The 13,326-nt window shown below is 52.4% G+C and overlaps 1 protein-coding gene across 1 annotated transcript in view; it reads right to left on the bottom strand.

The window, feature by feature from the left end:
- Positions 1–8,584: 8,584 nt before the first annotated feature.
- Positions 8,585–13,326, bottom strand: part of SHF (Src homology 2 domain containing F) — an 11,339-nt gene continuing 6,597 nt past the window's right edge. The window contains exons 3-5 of the mRNA XM_010009652.1: positions 12,605–12,776; positions 12,144–12,263; positions 8,585–8,771 (exon numbers count right to left, since the gene is read on the bottom strand). Coding sequence (XP_010007954.1) covers positions 8,585–8,771; positions 12,144–12,263; positions 12,605–12,776 — 479 coding nt within the window. The remainder of the gene's footprint in view (positions 8,772–12,143; positions 12,264–12,604; positions 12,777–13,326) is intronic.

Below are 13,326 nucleotides of genomic sequence, written 5' to 3'. Positions count from 1 at the left end.
ATCCCTCTTGTGCTGTTGCCCCAGAGCTGCACCAGGACTGCACCGGTGGGGTCTCCCCAGAGCTCAGCAGAGGGGGAGAATCCCCTTCCTGACCTGCTCACGCTCTGGGGGTGCAGCCCAGGACATGGGGGGGTTCTGGGCTCAAGCACACACTGAAGCCAGATCATGGGGACCTTCTCCTCACCCAGCACCCCCAAGTCCTTCTCCTCAGGGCTGCTCCATGCAGTCTCTGCCTTGCCTGTTTGTGCTGGGGATTGCCCTGAGCCGGGTGCAGGACTTTGCACTTGGCCCTTCTGGGAATCTTCCCCAGGCCGCTCTTCAAATTCACTGTGGGCTGCATTACTACATCCTGTGTGTCCCTCCTCCAAGCATATGTGCTCTCACTAACTGGAAGAAGCCCCTTGGTGGCCTCCCCTACCTCACAGTTAAGCCAACCTCCTTTCTCAGAGCAGACATCTGCCCTGGACTTCCAAACTGGAGTCCAGTCATCACCCGCAAGGCTGAGGTTGTGGCTCCCCGTCACCAACCTGCACCATCTTTTATTCTACAAGCTGTCACATTTGTAGCTGAGTGAAACTGGTGTTTATTCCTACAGGAACAGACATGCTAAGTGCATGGTGGAGGAGACCACATAGAGGATCATGAGCTTCCTTGTATCATGTGTCCTTGGGCATGTGAACACACACTCAGTGTAGGCAGCAAGCAAGGACACCCTCACCCCCTTGCTGGATTTCTTCTTGCATTTTTCCCACTGGAAGACAAACAGCTGGTTGTCCTCATTGCTGTGGTCATCTGGGTGACTTCTCCTTGTGTGACCATCCTCTGCCCTCAAGTGATCCAGATCATGTATCATGGGGGCCAACTCTAGATGTTGGTGTTAATCTGACCCAGGACAGGAAAGGGAGTTGGTGAGAAGCAACGGGAGCACTTTGGGCAGCAGGCAGTGCAGCAGATTTGGATACAGAGAAGCCATATGGCCCAGCTGCTTCATGGAGCTACACACACCCAACGATCCACCTCTTCCAGGCTCCAGCACCTCTGATATGCTTCAGTTCCCAAGCCAGCAGAGAGCACATGGCATTGTGTGGAGAAGAAAATTGGAAATTTGTGTCTTGAGTTACAGCATGGTGAGGAGACAGCAAGACGAGATTGAAATTCCTCTATTTAAATGGAAATGAGCAGCACCTCTGCCATCAGGGAGGGATCACCTGTCCCCACTCCTCCAGTCCCAGCACAGAGAGACCACAGACAGACCTGCTGTGCTCCTGAATAGGTATCACAGCAGGGGGTCATGATGCAAGGATGCACACCCCCAGTGACACCACGAGAGACCCTGTCCCATCCCTGCACCAAGAGAGATGCTCCCACTCCACACCCGAGCAATTCATGAGTGTGTCAAAATCATCGCCTGCCACAGGGCATCCCAATCTTGTGTCCTGACAGGCATTCATACTTGCTAACAGACAGACATCTACTGCAGCTGCCAAGATGGAATGAGAAGTACGATGATAAAAGAAGGATCTTGCTGCTAAACACCCAGAGCAGGACAAGACCAGCAGGGACAATTGTCCTGTGCTGACACTGGGAACAGCTGCTACCAGTGTGAATTACCATGCTGCCTGCAGGGCTAACAATGCCAGAGCCACAAAGCCTAAGGTCGCCCTGAATGATGGACTTTCATCGGGACCCTCAGCTAAGCAGGGCAGTGTGGAGTCTGCAACGCACAGAGGACCAAGCAACATCCTATGCTTGCTTTCTTACTTGCTCTGGTGTATGTGCTGCTTCCTTTGGGACTGGCTGGAAGTCAAACTCAACGGCAAGAGCCCTCACCAGGTAGGCAATGCACTCTCCAGCCCTTCCTGGTCCCACCTAGACCACTTCCCCCAGCCTGTGGCATCTGGGAGCTCAGCTACAAGTCACAGCAGAAAAAAACAAGATGTTTTTTAGCTCAGCCCCTCTAGAAAAAACAAAACAAAACAAAACAAAACAAAACAAAACAAAACAAAACAAACCCAAACAAAAAACCCCAAACACACACACACAAAAAAACCCCAACACCACAAACACACACAAAAAAAACAACCAATCAACCAACCAAAAACACAAACTAGGAATCACCTTCCTTACAAGACAATGAAGCCATCTCAGCTTGTACCTCCTTCTTCCCAGCCTCAGCTAACTCCAGCTGGCAGCTCTCTGGTCACCAGCATCACAAACAGGGCTGTAGACCTTTCCAGGGCAAGGAATGGGAGACTTTGCCTCTCCCATGCTTCCTTCACAGGCCAACACAGGCCATGGCTGTGAGTCACAACTTCCTCAGTTTCTTGGTGCCTGGATGGGCACATTCTGCAACTTCTTTGAGTGACAACTCTTCTCTGGACTGCTCTCTGAAGCATTTCTGGGGTCTCTGATATCCCAGTTTCCCCCTTTTAGTCTCCCAAGCCAATAGGTCAATGAAGGAAGTCATTGGGATCCCATAAACATCCCCTAAGAAGACTTCAGCTACCAGAAGTGCATCTGGGACTCTGGCTTAATACTGGATCTTGCTGCCCACCAGAGACATTCTCCATTACCTCTGGCAGGACACCTAGTTACCACACAGCCCACAGTTTCCAGAGCAGGACATGAGCCAGGATAGCCCAGGATGGAGGTGTCAGGCTGTGCTTCAGCCCCTGTAAGACATGGTTACAAGACTGGCTGAGTAGATGAGGGCAGAGGAGGTTCTGACAGCCTGTGCACATGGAAAGAAAAGGGAATTAGGTGCAGCACAGAGCCTGCAATATTTACCACACATTACCAGCTAGAGTTGGGGGTTGCTCTGATGTCAGGACATGATGCTGGTGTCTTGCACACATGCAGAAAGCATGTGCCTGTCCAGAGGCTGCAAGACACCTGTGTGGAAAAGCAGCTAATGCATGAGCAAAAATTAGGATGCCACGAGCACATGGAAGCCACACTATGCCACATGGAGTGCCCACCCGCTGCATACACAGTAAATCCAAGAGGCAAATCAGGCAGACTCTTCCCCTTGGAAAGGGGCAGTGGCATATATGAACAATGACTTAAGGTGCTCTACACAGAGGCAAAGAAATGCAAGAGCCTTCCCTGTAAATCCGGACATGCTGTGCGTGGTCAGAGAGAGCACATTAAAACGAGACGTGCTGTGAATTTGCAGAGAGGTAACCCTTAATGCGAGCAGTAAATCAGGACATGCTGTGCATGCACAGAGAGGCTGTAAGGCTGCATAGGGGCAGTAAATCACAGCAGAGTGTACATGTGCAGCAAGTCTAACCCATCCAGGAGCAATGAGAGAGGACACATGCAGGGAGCCCATCAGTCCCACACAGGCACAGATCAGGACTTGCACTGTACTGCCGTTTAATGGAGAACAATTCAGCATGCATACATTTATCCTGGAAATTAAGAGAAACATCATAGCTGTGCAGGTCATCAAGCTGAGACAGATGTGAAGGACAGAGAATGCCTGAGGCACAGCCACCAGATGAGGACATACTTTGAATGCATGAGATGATGGTCAATCAGGAGGTGCTGCAGGAGATCGTAAAGGACCAAGGTCACCTTGCTGTGAAGGAAGGACCAGATTTAGGGTATCCTGGATATGGCTCAAATAGCAAACAAAAGCAGCAAAGCTGCCTTCCACATCCAAGAAAGTGAAAAGAGAGATTAAAACCTATCTAGACTTTCATACGTTTACAAAGGTTTTTTTGAAGGAAACCCAGCTTCAAGATAGCAGGGCAAGTGGAAACAGAATTTCTCACTGATACATTGTCTCAGTGTAACATAATGATTTTCCTTTGATAATTAACTTAGACAAGGTGATGCAGTGTATTTAGGCTGGTTAGATTTAAGGAAAAAGTTTGATTTGTACCCAATACGAAGAGTTTCCAATGTTGGAAGTCACAGGTATGGATATAGCAGAGGAGGAACCAGCTAATCAAGTAAATGATGGGCTGTGTTAAGAAGGGTGTCTCTGAGCTCTCTCTAGCACTGCTCCTCTACTCTAGTCTTGGGATGAACCCACTAATGTTAATAGCAAGCAGTGCAGGGCTGGGAGTGTGGAGTTGTCATGCCTGAGATGTGTTTTCAGGAGGGACACAGCCACATTACTAGCAAGGCACTGGGAAGATCTCACCCAGGAGATCTGCCCAAGCATGCTGTTCTGGAGACGTGCTCGCAGAATTGTGAAAGGAAAAGGAGAGAACTGCTAACAAGTGTAGACTGAAAATTAGATGGAGGCACCCAAACATGGATCTTTTGGGGCAATTTTCAATCAGGGTACCACGAGCATGTAACTGGTTTGAGACAATGCCGGGGAAGCATACGGAAGGGACTGAGCTGGGGTGGTCAATGAGTTAAGGACTGAAACTTGCCCCTTCTGTCAAATATGTTGGTCTTTACAAGATTTAAAAGGACGCATTCACTTGGGCCATGTGTGTGCCACATGCATCTGTGTGTGCTCTGTGTGTACTCTGTATGTGCTGCACTGCACATTTTGCTGATAGCCTGCAGGGATGAGGAACAAATTTCTCTCCTCTGCTATAAACTTTGGCAGCTGAACTGTTGGGTTATTTGATCCTTCTGCAGATTGCTGTGGTTGGAGACAGAATAGAGGGAACTGTTTTCAGTGATATTCAAACAACTTAGGCATCACTGCTAGGGCTGGGGTTTTAAACTAATCACTAGGCTTGGGCTCAAGGGAACTTCTCCAGGGCAGAGGGGCAGGAAGGGGGCATGGATTTGAGGGGTTTACCCAATCCCAGAGTTTTTTGTGGATCAGTTACTGGTGATACTCTCCAGCCTCCGTGGTGTTCAGGAGCCTTGATGGCTTGTGCTATGGTGGGTGATGAGGCTGATGATGCTAAGCAAAGTGCTTCATTTCCAGACGTGCGACAGTGAGCACATCCCAGCTTCCAAGGAGCGCAAGCTCAAATTCTGCCCTGAATCAGCCCTTCACCCCTCTTGGTTGCCTTCCGGTAAGACTGCATCTTTTGGCCAGTGAAGTTCTGTGCAAGAGTAAGTGGAGCCTCAGGCTGGCTCACAACCAGGCAGAGTGGCACAGGACTTAGGGGCCGTGCCAGCCCAGCCCTCACCAACACACAAAAGCATGCTCCCAGCAGTGCTAATCCAATTACGAAACAAACTTACTTCCTTCATCACCAGGGCCTGCAGAATGCTAAAACAGCTCTTGATTGTGGAAGGCTTAGCAAGGGACTAGAGATCAGGCGATGAATGACAGCTCTTTCGCTTGCAGGGAGGAGGGACAGGGAACAGAGGCAGCTGGGAGGACATGGGGGATTGCTAGGACAAATGGATTGGGAATTGCTACAGACAAAGGTCTCTGGTCAACCTTCATGTTCCCAGCAGGATTTACGTCTAAACTGCATCAGACTGCTCAGGCCCTTGCCCGTCCTGGGGATTAGCATCCTCATGAATGGGGATCCCACCCATCACATCTCTAGCCCTGTCACATGGCTACCCCAACCACCCCATTCCTAAACATCACCCCAGTCATGGGCTGGCAAACATAGCACTAAAATACCCTTGCAGGAGAAACTGAATTCAAATTTTCTGGGGAGCTCCTGATCAGTTCCCATCACAGACAGAAGATGTACCAGCCAGACCTAGAGTCATGTATGTGGAAAACCCAAAATGACACCCCCTGGGTCCAAACAGGACCCATGACCTGTTTGGATCTGCCCCATAAGGTCCATCCCTTGACACAATGTCAGGGCTGGCTCTTTGCTATGGCACTGCATCCTGTACCCTGGTCCTACATCTTTTGTATTGGACGTCCCCTACCGCATGAGGGTCCTCACAGAGCTGAAGATGCCCCTGGGCTGGAGGTGTTGCCCTCAGGTTGCAGTGAATTCGCAGCCCTCTATCCCTGGTGTCCAGTCTCTCCTGGTAATGCTATGAAGAGGGGAAAAAACCCTAGGCAGGCTTAGGGCAGTTCTGCTTCTCAACCCCCCCTCCTCTTGACACTGGTCAACACTGCTTGGAGCACGAGGGTAAACTAGAGACCTCTTAAGGTCCCTTCCAGCCCAAGTTACCATATGAGTGTAACCAGGTCAAATGAAGTGGTTATTTCCCTTTATTTGGCACTGGTGAGGCCACATCTGGATACTGACTGCATCCAGTTTTGGACCTCAAATACAATGAGAGTCCTGCAGAGGGCCACTAGGATAGTCAGGTCTGGAGAATGTGTTGTACGAGGACATGCTTGAGAAGTTGGGCTTCTTTAGCCTGGAGAGGGCTGAGGTGTGATGCAATTGCCACAGCGAGGATTGAGTGCTGCTTAGCTGAATCACTTGGACAGAAAGGCCAACTCCAGAGCAGTCCTGCTGGTCAGTGACTGTTTCTGGAGAGCTGACGTAATGCACACAGGTCTCATGCCTCTTAGTGCTCAGCCTGGATGCACCCAGAGATGGAGCTAGGCTGCTTGGATAGGATTTCACTGTAAAGCTGTGAGCTCATTGATACAACCAGCACTGGCTGCTAGGCTGTTTGCTCCCTGCTACAGTTTCTCCAGAAAAAGAAAGAGAATAGGGGAAGACTCTCATGTGCTTATGTTCCCCAGCTGCATGGATGTGAGAAGCCTCTGCTTTCCCAGCTGTGGCCATGGAGAAGGCAGTGTATCCCCCAGGATGAGCTCTGTGCTGGAGTCATCAGGGCACAGCAGGGTTGCTAAGAGCCCTTGAAACCTTAAATGCAGCAAGGGCATCCAAGAGCATCTCTGCAGATTTCTGCATCTCCAGCCCTTTATGCAGGCTCTGGTGTGGCACTGCCAGGACAAAACCCCTCCAGCTGCTGTTGCCTCTGTCCCTGCTGGACAAGATGCCTCCCTGGGATGGAGAGAGGCAGCCAAGCAGGGCTGTAAGGAGACACCAGGCGCCTGATGAACTCAAACTGATGCCTTTTAAGGAGCGGCAGAGGCTGAGGTATCCTGGAACAAACCACCAGTTTCTGCAGGCTCCAAACCGTGATGTGTGTTCGCAGACCTCGCTGGCTGTGCCCAATGGTCCCCATAGCAGCTCAAAGCCATGCTGGACAGTCAGGACAGTGATGCCTGGCTACAGACTGAGCTGGAAAACCCTTCTGCTCTGGACAGTAAGTAGAGCGGGGATCCATGCAAGGTCCCCCTGGCCTCATTGACCACCTCCAGCCCCCTCAGCAGGACCAGCTTTTTTCTGGGAACAGGCGGTGGGGAGAATGATGCTTTTTCACAAAGCCTTCATCAAACCACTGCTGATGCATCATCACTAATGCCCCAAGCACTTTGCTCCGCTGACGCAAAAGGTTTTTCTGGTCCAGCAGCAAATCTGCTGTTGTCATTCTCTCTGCTGAGCACAGCAGGACCACCATGGGACTGGAGCATAACAGCGAGACTGAGCTTAGTCTGAAGCACGGATGGAGGAAACGTGTGTAGGTACAGCAGCAAGCAACACCAGGAACAAAGTTAAAAGGCAAGGTATGCTTTAAATGCTATGGAGCATCACACATAGCTTCAGCCAAATGAAGAAAAGGAGCAAGCTAGCCCACAAGGTATCAGGAAGACAAAGAACAGGACTGGGGCCAGTAACTACCCAGAGGAGAAGAGATCTGTGAATTCAGGGATTTTGCCCAAGACTTACAAAGGGTGAAGGAAAACAAGGAGGAAAAAAGATCCCAAGGAGCACCCCCTTCTACAGGGAATAACAGGCAAGTCCAGAATCAGCTCATTGCTGCCCACAGTGTCCCAAAGACATGACCGCCAGCTTCTCTTGTCCCCTGTGTTACAGATGAGTGAGCTGGCTGGACTGCTCAAGCACACGGGTCTCAGTGTACGCAAGAGTGAAAGAAAAAGCGATTCACTTTGAGCTTTTGTATAATAAAATTCCCCTTCCCGCCATTTTGCCACACCGATCCCCCACTTAGGGTGGTGGGATGCGTGGAGCAGGAGGCGAGAATACACCACTTTATTAGGCAGTGGTGCTGCACGCCCAGCTGAGAGCGGTCACTATGTACATTTGGCAAAGGACAGTGGTGAGTGCTGAGCACCGTGCCGGAGGGGGACAGCCTGCCCGGCCCACGACACCTCGCTATTCCCAGGAAGCTTGTCCCTGCCAGCCTCCCCACCTGTGGGCACAGCCATTCTGTCTCCCACAGGCAGAGCCAGGCACCCTCATGGAGGCACTTTAGGCCTGCTACCAGATGATTTCTCTCCCTTTTCCCACACATCACCCCCCCTCCCTTGCCTCTCTAAGGCCCCAGCTCCAGTCCTTATGTCCTGAGCTCTGCCTGGAGGCAGGCAAGGGCAGTGGGCAGCCAGTGAGCCCCTCTCAGCTCCTCATGCAGGGGTTCCCCCCCGGTGCAATCCCAGCAGGCAAACCAGTGCACAGGAGCCTCTCAAGAAGGCAGGACGAAGGGTCCAGCTGCATCAACCCCCAACAGTGCTGGCTGTGCCCAGCAAGCTGTTTCTGAGCTGCCGGTCCAGAGCCCATGGTCAGCGTAACTGCGCTCGGCCCTGCAGACGGACCAGTTTCAGATGCACCCAGCCTGGAGCCTGGCTTGTGGCAGGTGAGTACTATAGGGTACGGATAGCCACCGGGTAGAGCAAGGACATGTGCTCAGCCCCCTTGATGGGCAGCTTGCGGCTGGCATAGTGATGAATGATCTCTGGCACGCTGTCGAAGGGTGGGCTGTGCTGACCCAGCACATACTTGTTCTCCTGGGTCCGGGACAGTTTCATGTGCATGAAGCCCTGGCTGCTCCTGCAAGGAGAGATCAAGGCAGGGTTAGGGGTGCAGCTGCCCCAGCCTCCCATCAGCTCCTGACATCCCCCCCACCCTGAAACAGGCAGCCTAACCATGGCGCTGCTCATATCATCCTGCTCTTGCCCAACCCCATGTGAAGCCCACAGCATGAGAGAGGGGACACAGCTGTGTGCCCCCCAAGGGAGCATGGCCATGCAGAGGGGTGAAAGGGGTTGATCCAGGGACAGTAACAGTGCTGAGGCTGGGGTAGGCATGTGGAGGCAGGGAAGAAAGGGCAAAGCCTGGGTGGGAGCAGCTGGGGCTCTCACTGCAGGGTGATGCAGGGCAGCAGCTTTTGCCCCTTGAATGTGGCAAAGCCCCTTTTGCAACTGCCCTGGCTCACACAGGAGGACTTCAGCTCACGTATCTTTGCCTCACCATAGCAAAGCAGGATTTTCTGCTTTGGCCCACAGCATGTTGATCCCCCATCCCCCTCAATGCCAACACTGAGGGCTCCGTAGAACCCACTCAGCGTAGTGAGGCCATTTCCCGGCACAGCACAGGCACTGAGCCACGTGTGGGGATGCAGTCAGATCCTGTCACGAGCACTGATTCCAAGTGACGGGCTAATGGCCCTGTTGCTATTAATTTGCGTCTCTGAGGAGAGTCACAGCCTGTCTGCACTGTCTGGAATGCACATTAAGGCAAAATATTGATGACTTAAAAGCAGACAGAACTTCATCAGCTGCCTCCAGCGCTGCGCAGGCCAGTCCCTTCCCCCCGGCTGGAGTCAGTACCCCTAATGGACAGCGAGGCTGCATTAGCAGAATGGGTTTGCAATCCATTTAGAGCTGAGAGGCAAGGAGCTGGCCCCATGGGAGGCCAGCCCCCTGCTAGGAGCCAAGAAAAAGCGATAGCTGGCCGCATCCTGCATCCCAGTGGCAGGGTGCAGAGAAGAGCTGTGGGGCTGCCCCATGCATGGCACCTGTGAAGGCGCACGGGTTCATCCTGCACACACACATATGGTCACAGCGCTAACATGCAGAGCTGCCCGTGGATGCTGCCCTCAGCGCTGCACCCTGTCTGCAGAGAGACCCAGCCCTTGCCTGTGCTGGCAGGGGAGAGGTGTGCGGGAGCCTGGTGCTGGGTCAGTGCCTGTCCAGAGCCGGAGTGCTGCCACACAGATCCACAGAAAGGTGGTGCTGGTTATGTTTTGCCCAGAGGTCTTTGTCACAAGCTCGGGGATGTGACCTAGATCGCACCCCTGGAGACGTGGCTGAGGGAGCATGCTGCAAACCTAACAGCCTTGGAGCCAGCAGCAGGGGTGGGAGGATGGACAAGGGGCAGCTGCTGTTCCTGCCGAGCACCTTACAGACATGAGAAAGGACCCAAACCTTTGCAGCGTGGTCTCAGCCACTCTCACGGAGGTGCGATCCAGGAGGGATTAATTCTCCAGGTTTTTCAGGCATTGACACTACAACCCTGTCCATGACACGCAATGTGGGACTGCCTAGCCTGGACCAGCCAGGAGTGTCACAGCAGGGTTAAATCCTTCTGGCTACCTGTCACACTATGGGTACAGTGCTCCTGCTGCTCTCTCTAGTGCATATTTTCCTTTAAAGCAGCACAAAAGGGCTTTAGGTCAGCATGGGAGCTCTGTTTCAGACCATATTCTCCACCGCGCCTCTTTCCTCAAGGGAAAAAAAAAAGAATAATAGAAAGAGATGCAGACAGCCAGCTTACCGGTATATAAAAAGCATCCCAGGGGATTTTCATTGAACAGGCTCTATAGAGAAAGTCAGTGGAGTAAAAATCACGTTTCTGGAGCTGTGGGCTCACTGCAATCACAGTTGATGGACAGGTAATGCCTGAGCAGCTCCTGGATGCGCTGCAGTCTCCACTGGGGAGGAGGGATGCTGCTGCAAGGCCATGTCCTAGCCACGCATGCTGTTTGAGAACAGGATTTGGCCCTTTTTGCCATGAGGCTAAGGATAGGGGGTAACAAGTAAGGAAAAAACCCGAAAGAAATGTGTGACTGGCTTGTAGACAGGTGATGAAAAGGGACACCCGCACTGGTGAGGGAGGAAGCCCCATGAACAACCAAACGCCACCACACATGCTGGCCTATGCCACCCACAATGTGACAGCTGAGAAGACCTCTTGTAGTCTCGAATAAGAGCCAGCCAGCAGAAACCACTGCTTCAATGTCGCTTCAAAATTGCTTGCAAGCCATGGCGAGGAACAAATATTGAGAAAATGAAAACATCAGTACAAATTCCGACAAAAAAAGGAGGGAGTCATTGTTTGATCAAAAAACTAGAAGTGCAGAAGGAAGAAAGAATATTTTTCAGTTCAACTTCAGCCCTGGCTTGGTGCTGAAGGCAGAAATAAAGGGAAAAAAAGATAGACAGAGCAACCTAATTCACAACTGTGTCACTGGGAAATAAAATAGGGGAGGCTGAAAACACCAGGGAGCAATGCAGGTACAGAGAGCACTGGGGAAACTTAAAGTAGATGGAGAAAAGCATAGGAGTATGTGGCCTGTTGTTGGGCAGAGATGACTGAAGTGCTCAATGAATACTTTTTTCACATCTGCCAGGAAAAAAGCTAAAATAGTCATCCAGCAGAAGGGCAAGAAGGTATTTGCTAATCCATCATCATCTTCAGGACAGGTATCAGCTTTCATTTCATGCCCCGAGAGTCACAAAAGAGCTGGATGAAGAGCAGCTCCCTCCTTCCTCAGCAGGACACATGCAGCGATGTTCATGCAGTTTTGGTGCTCAGGGAATCTGGAAAACGTGGGGAGGGTGCAAAGATCGTCCCAAAAAAACAAGCGGAAACCAAGCTGTAAGGTGGGGGTGAGGTTTTCCTGCTGGGAAACCAGAGAAGTGTAATTCCCTCTCTACAGTGCTTCTGAGCAACAGCTTCAATGGTTACGTGAGCTGGGGAGGCAGGGATGGGTAGCTGCATTTCCATCAACAGGATCACACAAACTTTCTTTTCTCATGAAACTAAGCTACAAAACAAACGGATAACAAGCCAGATCTGGAAGCTGTAACCAGACACATTCAAGTGGGCAGTGAGGCACATCATTTTATCTGTTTCAGGGATTACTAGCACCGCCAAGGGAAGAGCAGTGTGCCTCCAGATCTTCAAGCCTTCCCAAGACATACTTTTGCCAGACACCAAACCAGAAGCCTGTGACACACCACAGAGAAGTGCAGACTTCGTATCCCAGCCATTTCTGACCACGCTGTGGTCATCTCAGAGTCACCCCATCAGCACAGGAATAAGTTTGCGTGGGACACCCACCCATGAGGGGTCACCTATGGTACCAAGTCACCTCTGCTGTGGGTCCACCACCCCCCAGCCCCATCTGGGCTCACTCACTTCAAGGAGAGGGAGAAGTCATTCTTGCTGGTTTCGCTGTTGCGCACCAAGTAGCTGGCCTCCTTGCACAGCCTCAGCAGCGTCTCTGCATCCGTCCGGCTGATGGCCCCATGGTACCAGCTGAAGGTTGGAGAGGGACCAGATGTGCCAGGCAGAACAGACACCCCAGGAAGGACTCTAGTCTGGGGCAGCAGCAATGCAGCACTGCTGGCACCTCCCCATTTAGGAGGAGGGGTGGGGGTGGCACCGCTGTGGTTGGGAACAAGGGGCAGGGCTTCCACCAGGCAGCTCAGGGAGGTTCAGGGGGCACACAGGGACCCCACAACTGCAGGATGGGCAGCAGGGACAAGCAGGCAGAAAGGTGAAGCCAGCGAAAAAGGAAGAAGCAGGTCTGCCCCAGTGCTCAGCATGGTGTGGCCGCAAGGATCCTGGAGCAGCTGCTCAGAGCAGGCAGGACTCACCACTGGCTCTCCAGGGGCAGGGCAGGGTCAATCCTCTCCCCCACAAAGGGGCCAGGCTCGGCGATGAGTGTCTTCGTGCTCTTTAGGCTGCTGGAGCCATGCCTCAGGGCAGCCCTGACCTTCTCCTCCCTGCAGGGCGAGGTGCGGCCGTACCCCAGCCCCTCTGACGGACCTACAAGACAGACACACGTCACACCGGCAGCGGGGACCGGCAGCCAGGCTGGGCTCACAGCTTTCCCTGTGTGGACAGAGCTGGCAGAAAGAGCGAGAGCCAAGTCACATCATGCTGGGTCACAATGCCCCTTGCCCTGTCCCCCTGCCATAAGCAAAGGAGGGCAGGTCAGAGCAGCTATTGGACTGCTGCTGACTGCAGTGCCCCAAGATAGACAAGGTTGGGTCCCCACCACGCCAGGACTGAGGTCACAGCACCTGAGCCCCTCGAAATTATTTTCCAGGGAAGTTTCAAAAGCTTTTTCCCTTTTTTCAAAAGGAAGGCCACAGAGATGCTGCAAAGGCTGGAGCAGCTCTGCTCTGAAGACAGGCTGAGAGAGCTGGGCTGTTTCAGCCTGGAGAAGAGAAGGCTGCGGGGAAACCTTAGAGCAGCTCCCAGTGCCTAATGGGGCTGTAGCCCCTTGCAAGAAACCTGGAGAAGGGCTTTGGACAAGGGCCTGTAGGGACAGGACAGGGGGGAATGGCTTTGACCTGCCAGAGGGGAGGCTGAG

The sequence above is a fragment of the Nestor notabilis genome, unplaced genomic scaffold, assembly GCF_000696875.1.
Source record: "Nestor notabilis isolate BGI_N333 unplaced genomic scaffold, ASM69687v1 scaffold27892, whole genome shotgun sequence".
Lineage (NCBI taxonomy): Eukaryota > Metazoa > Chordata > Aves > Psittaciformes > Psittacidae > Nestor > Nestor notabilis.
The sequence above is the reverse complement of the archived record's forward strand: the minus strand, read 5'-3'. Positions and strand labels throughout refer to the sequence as shown.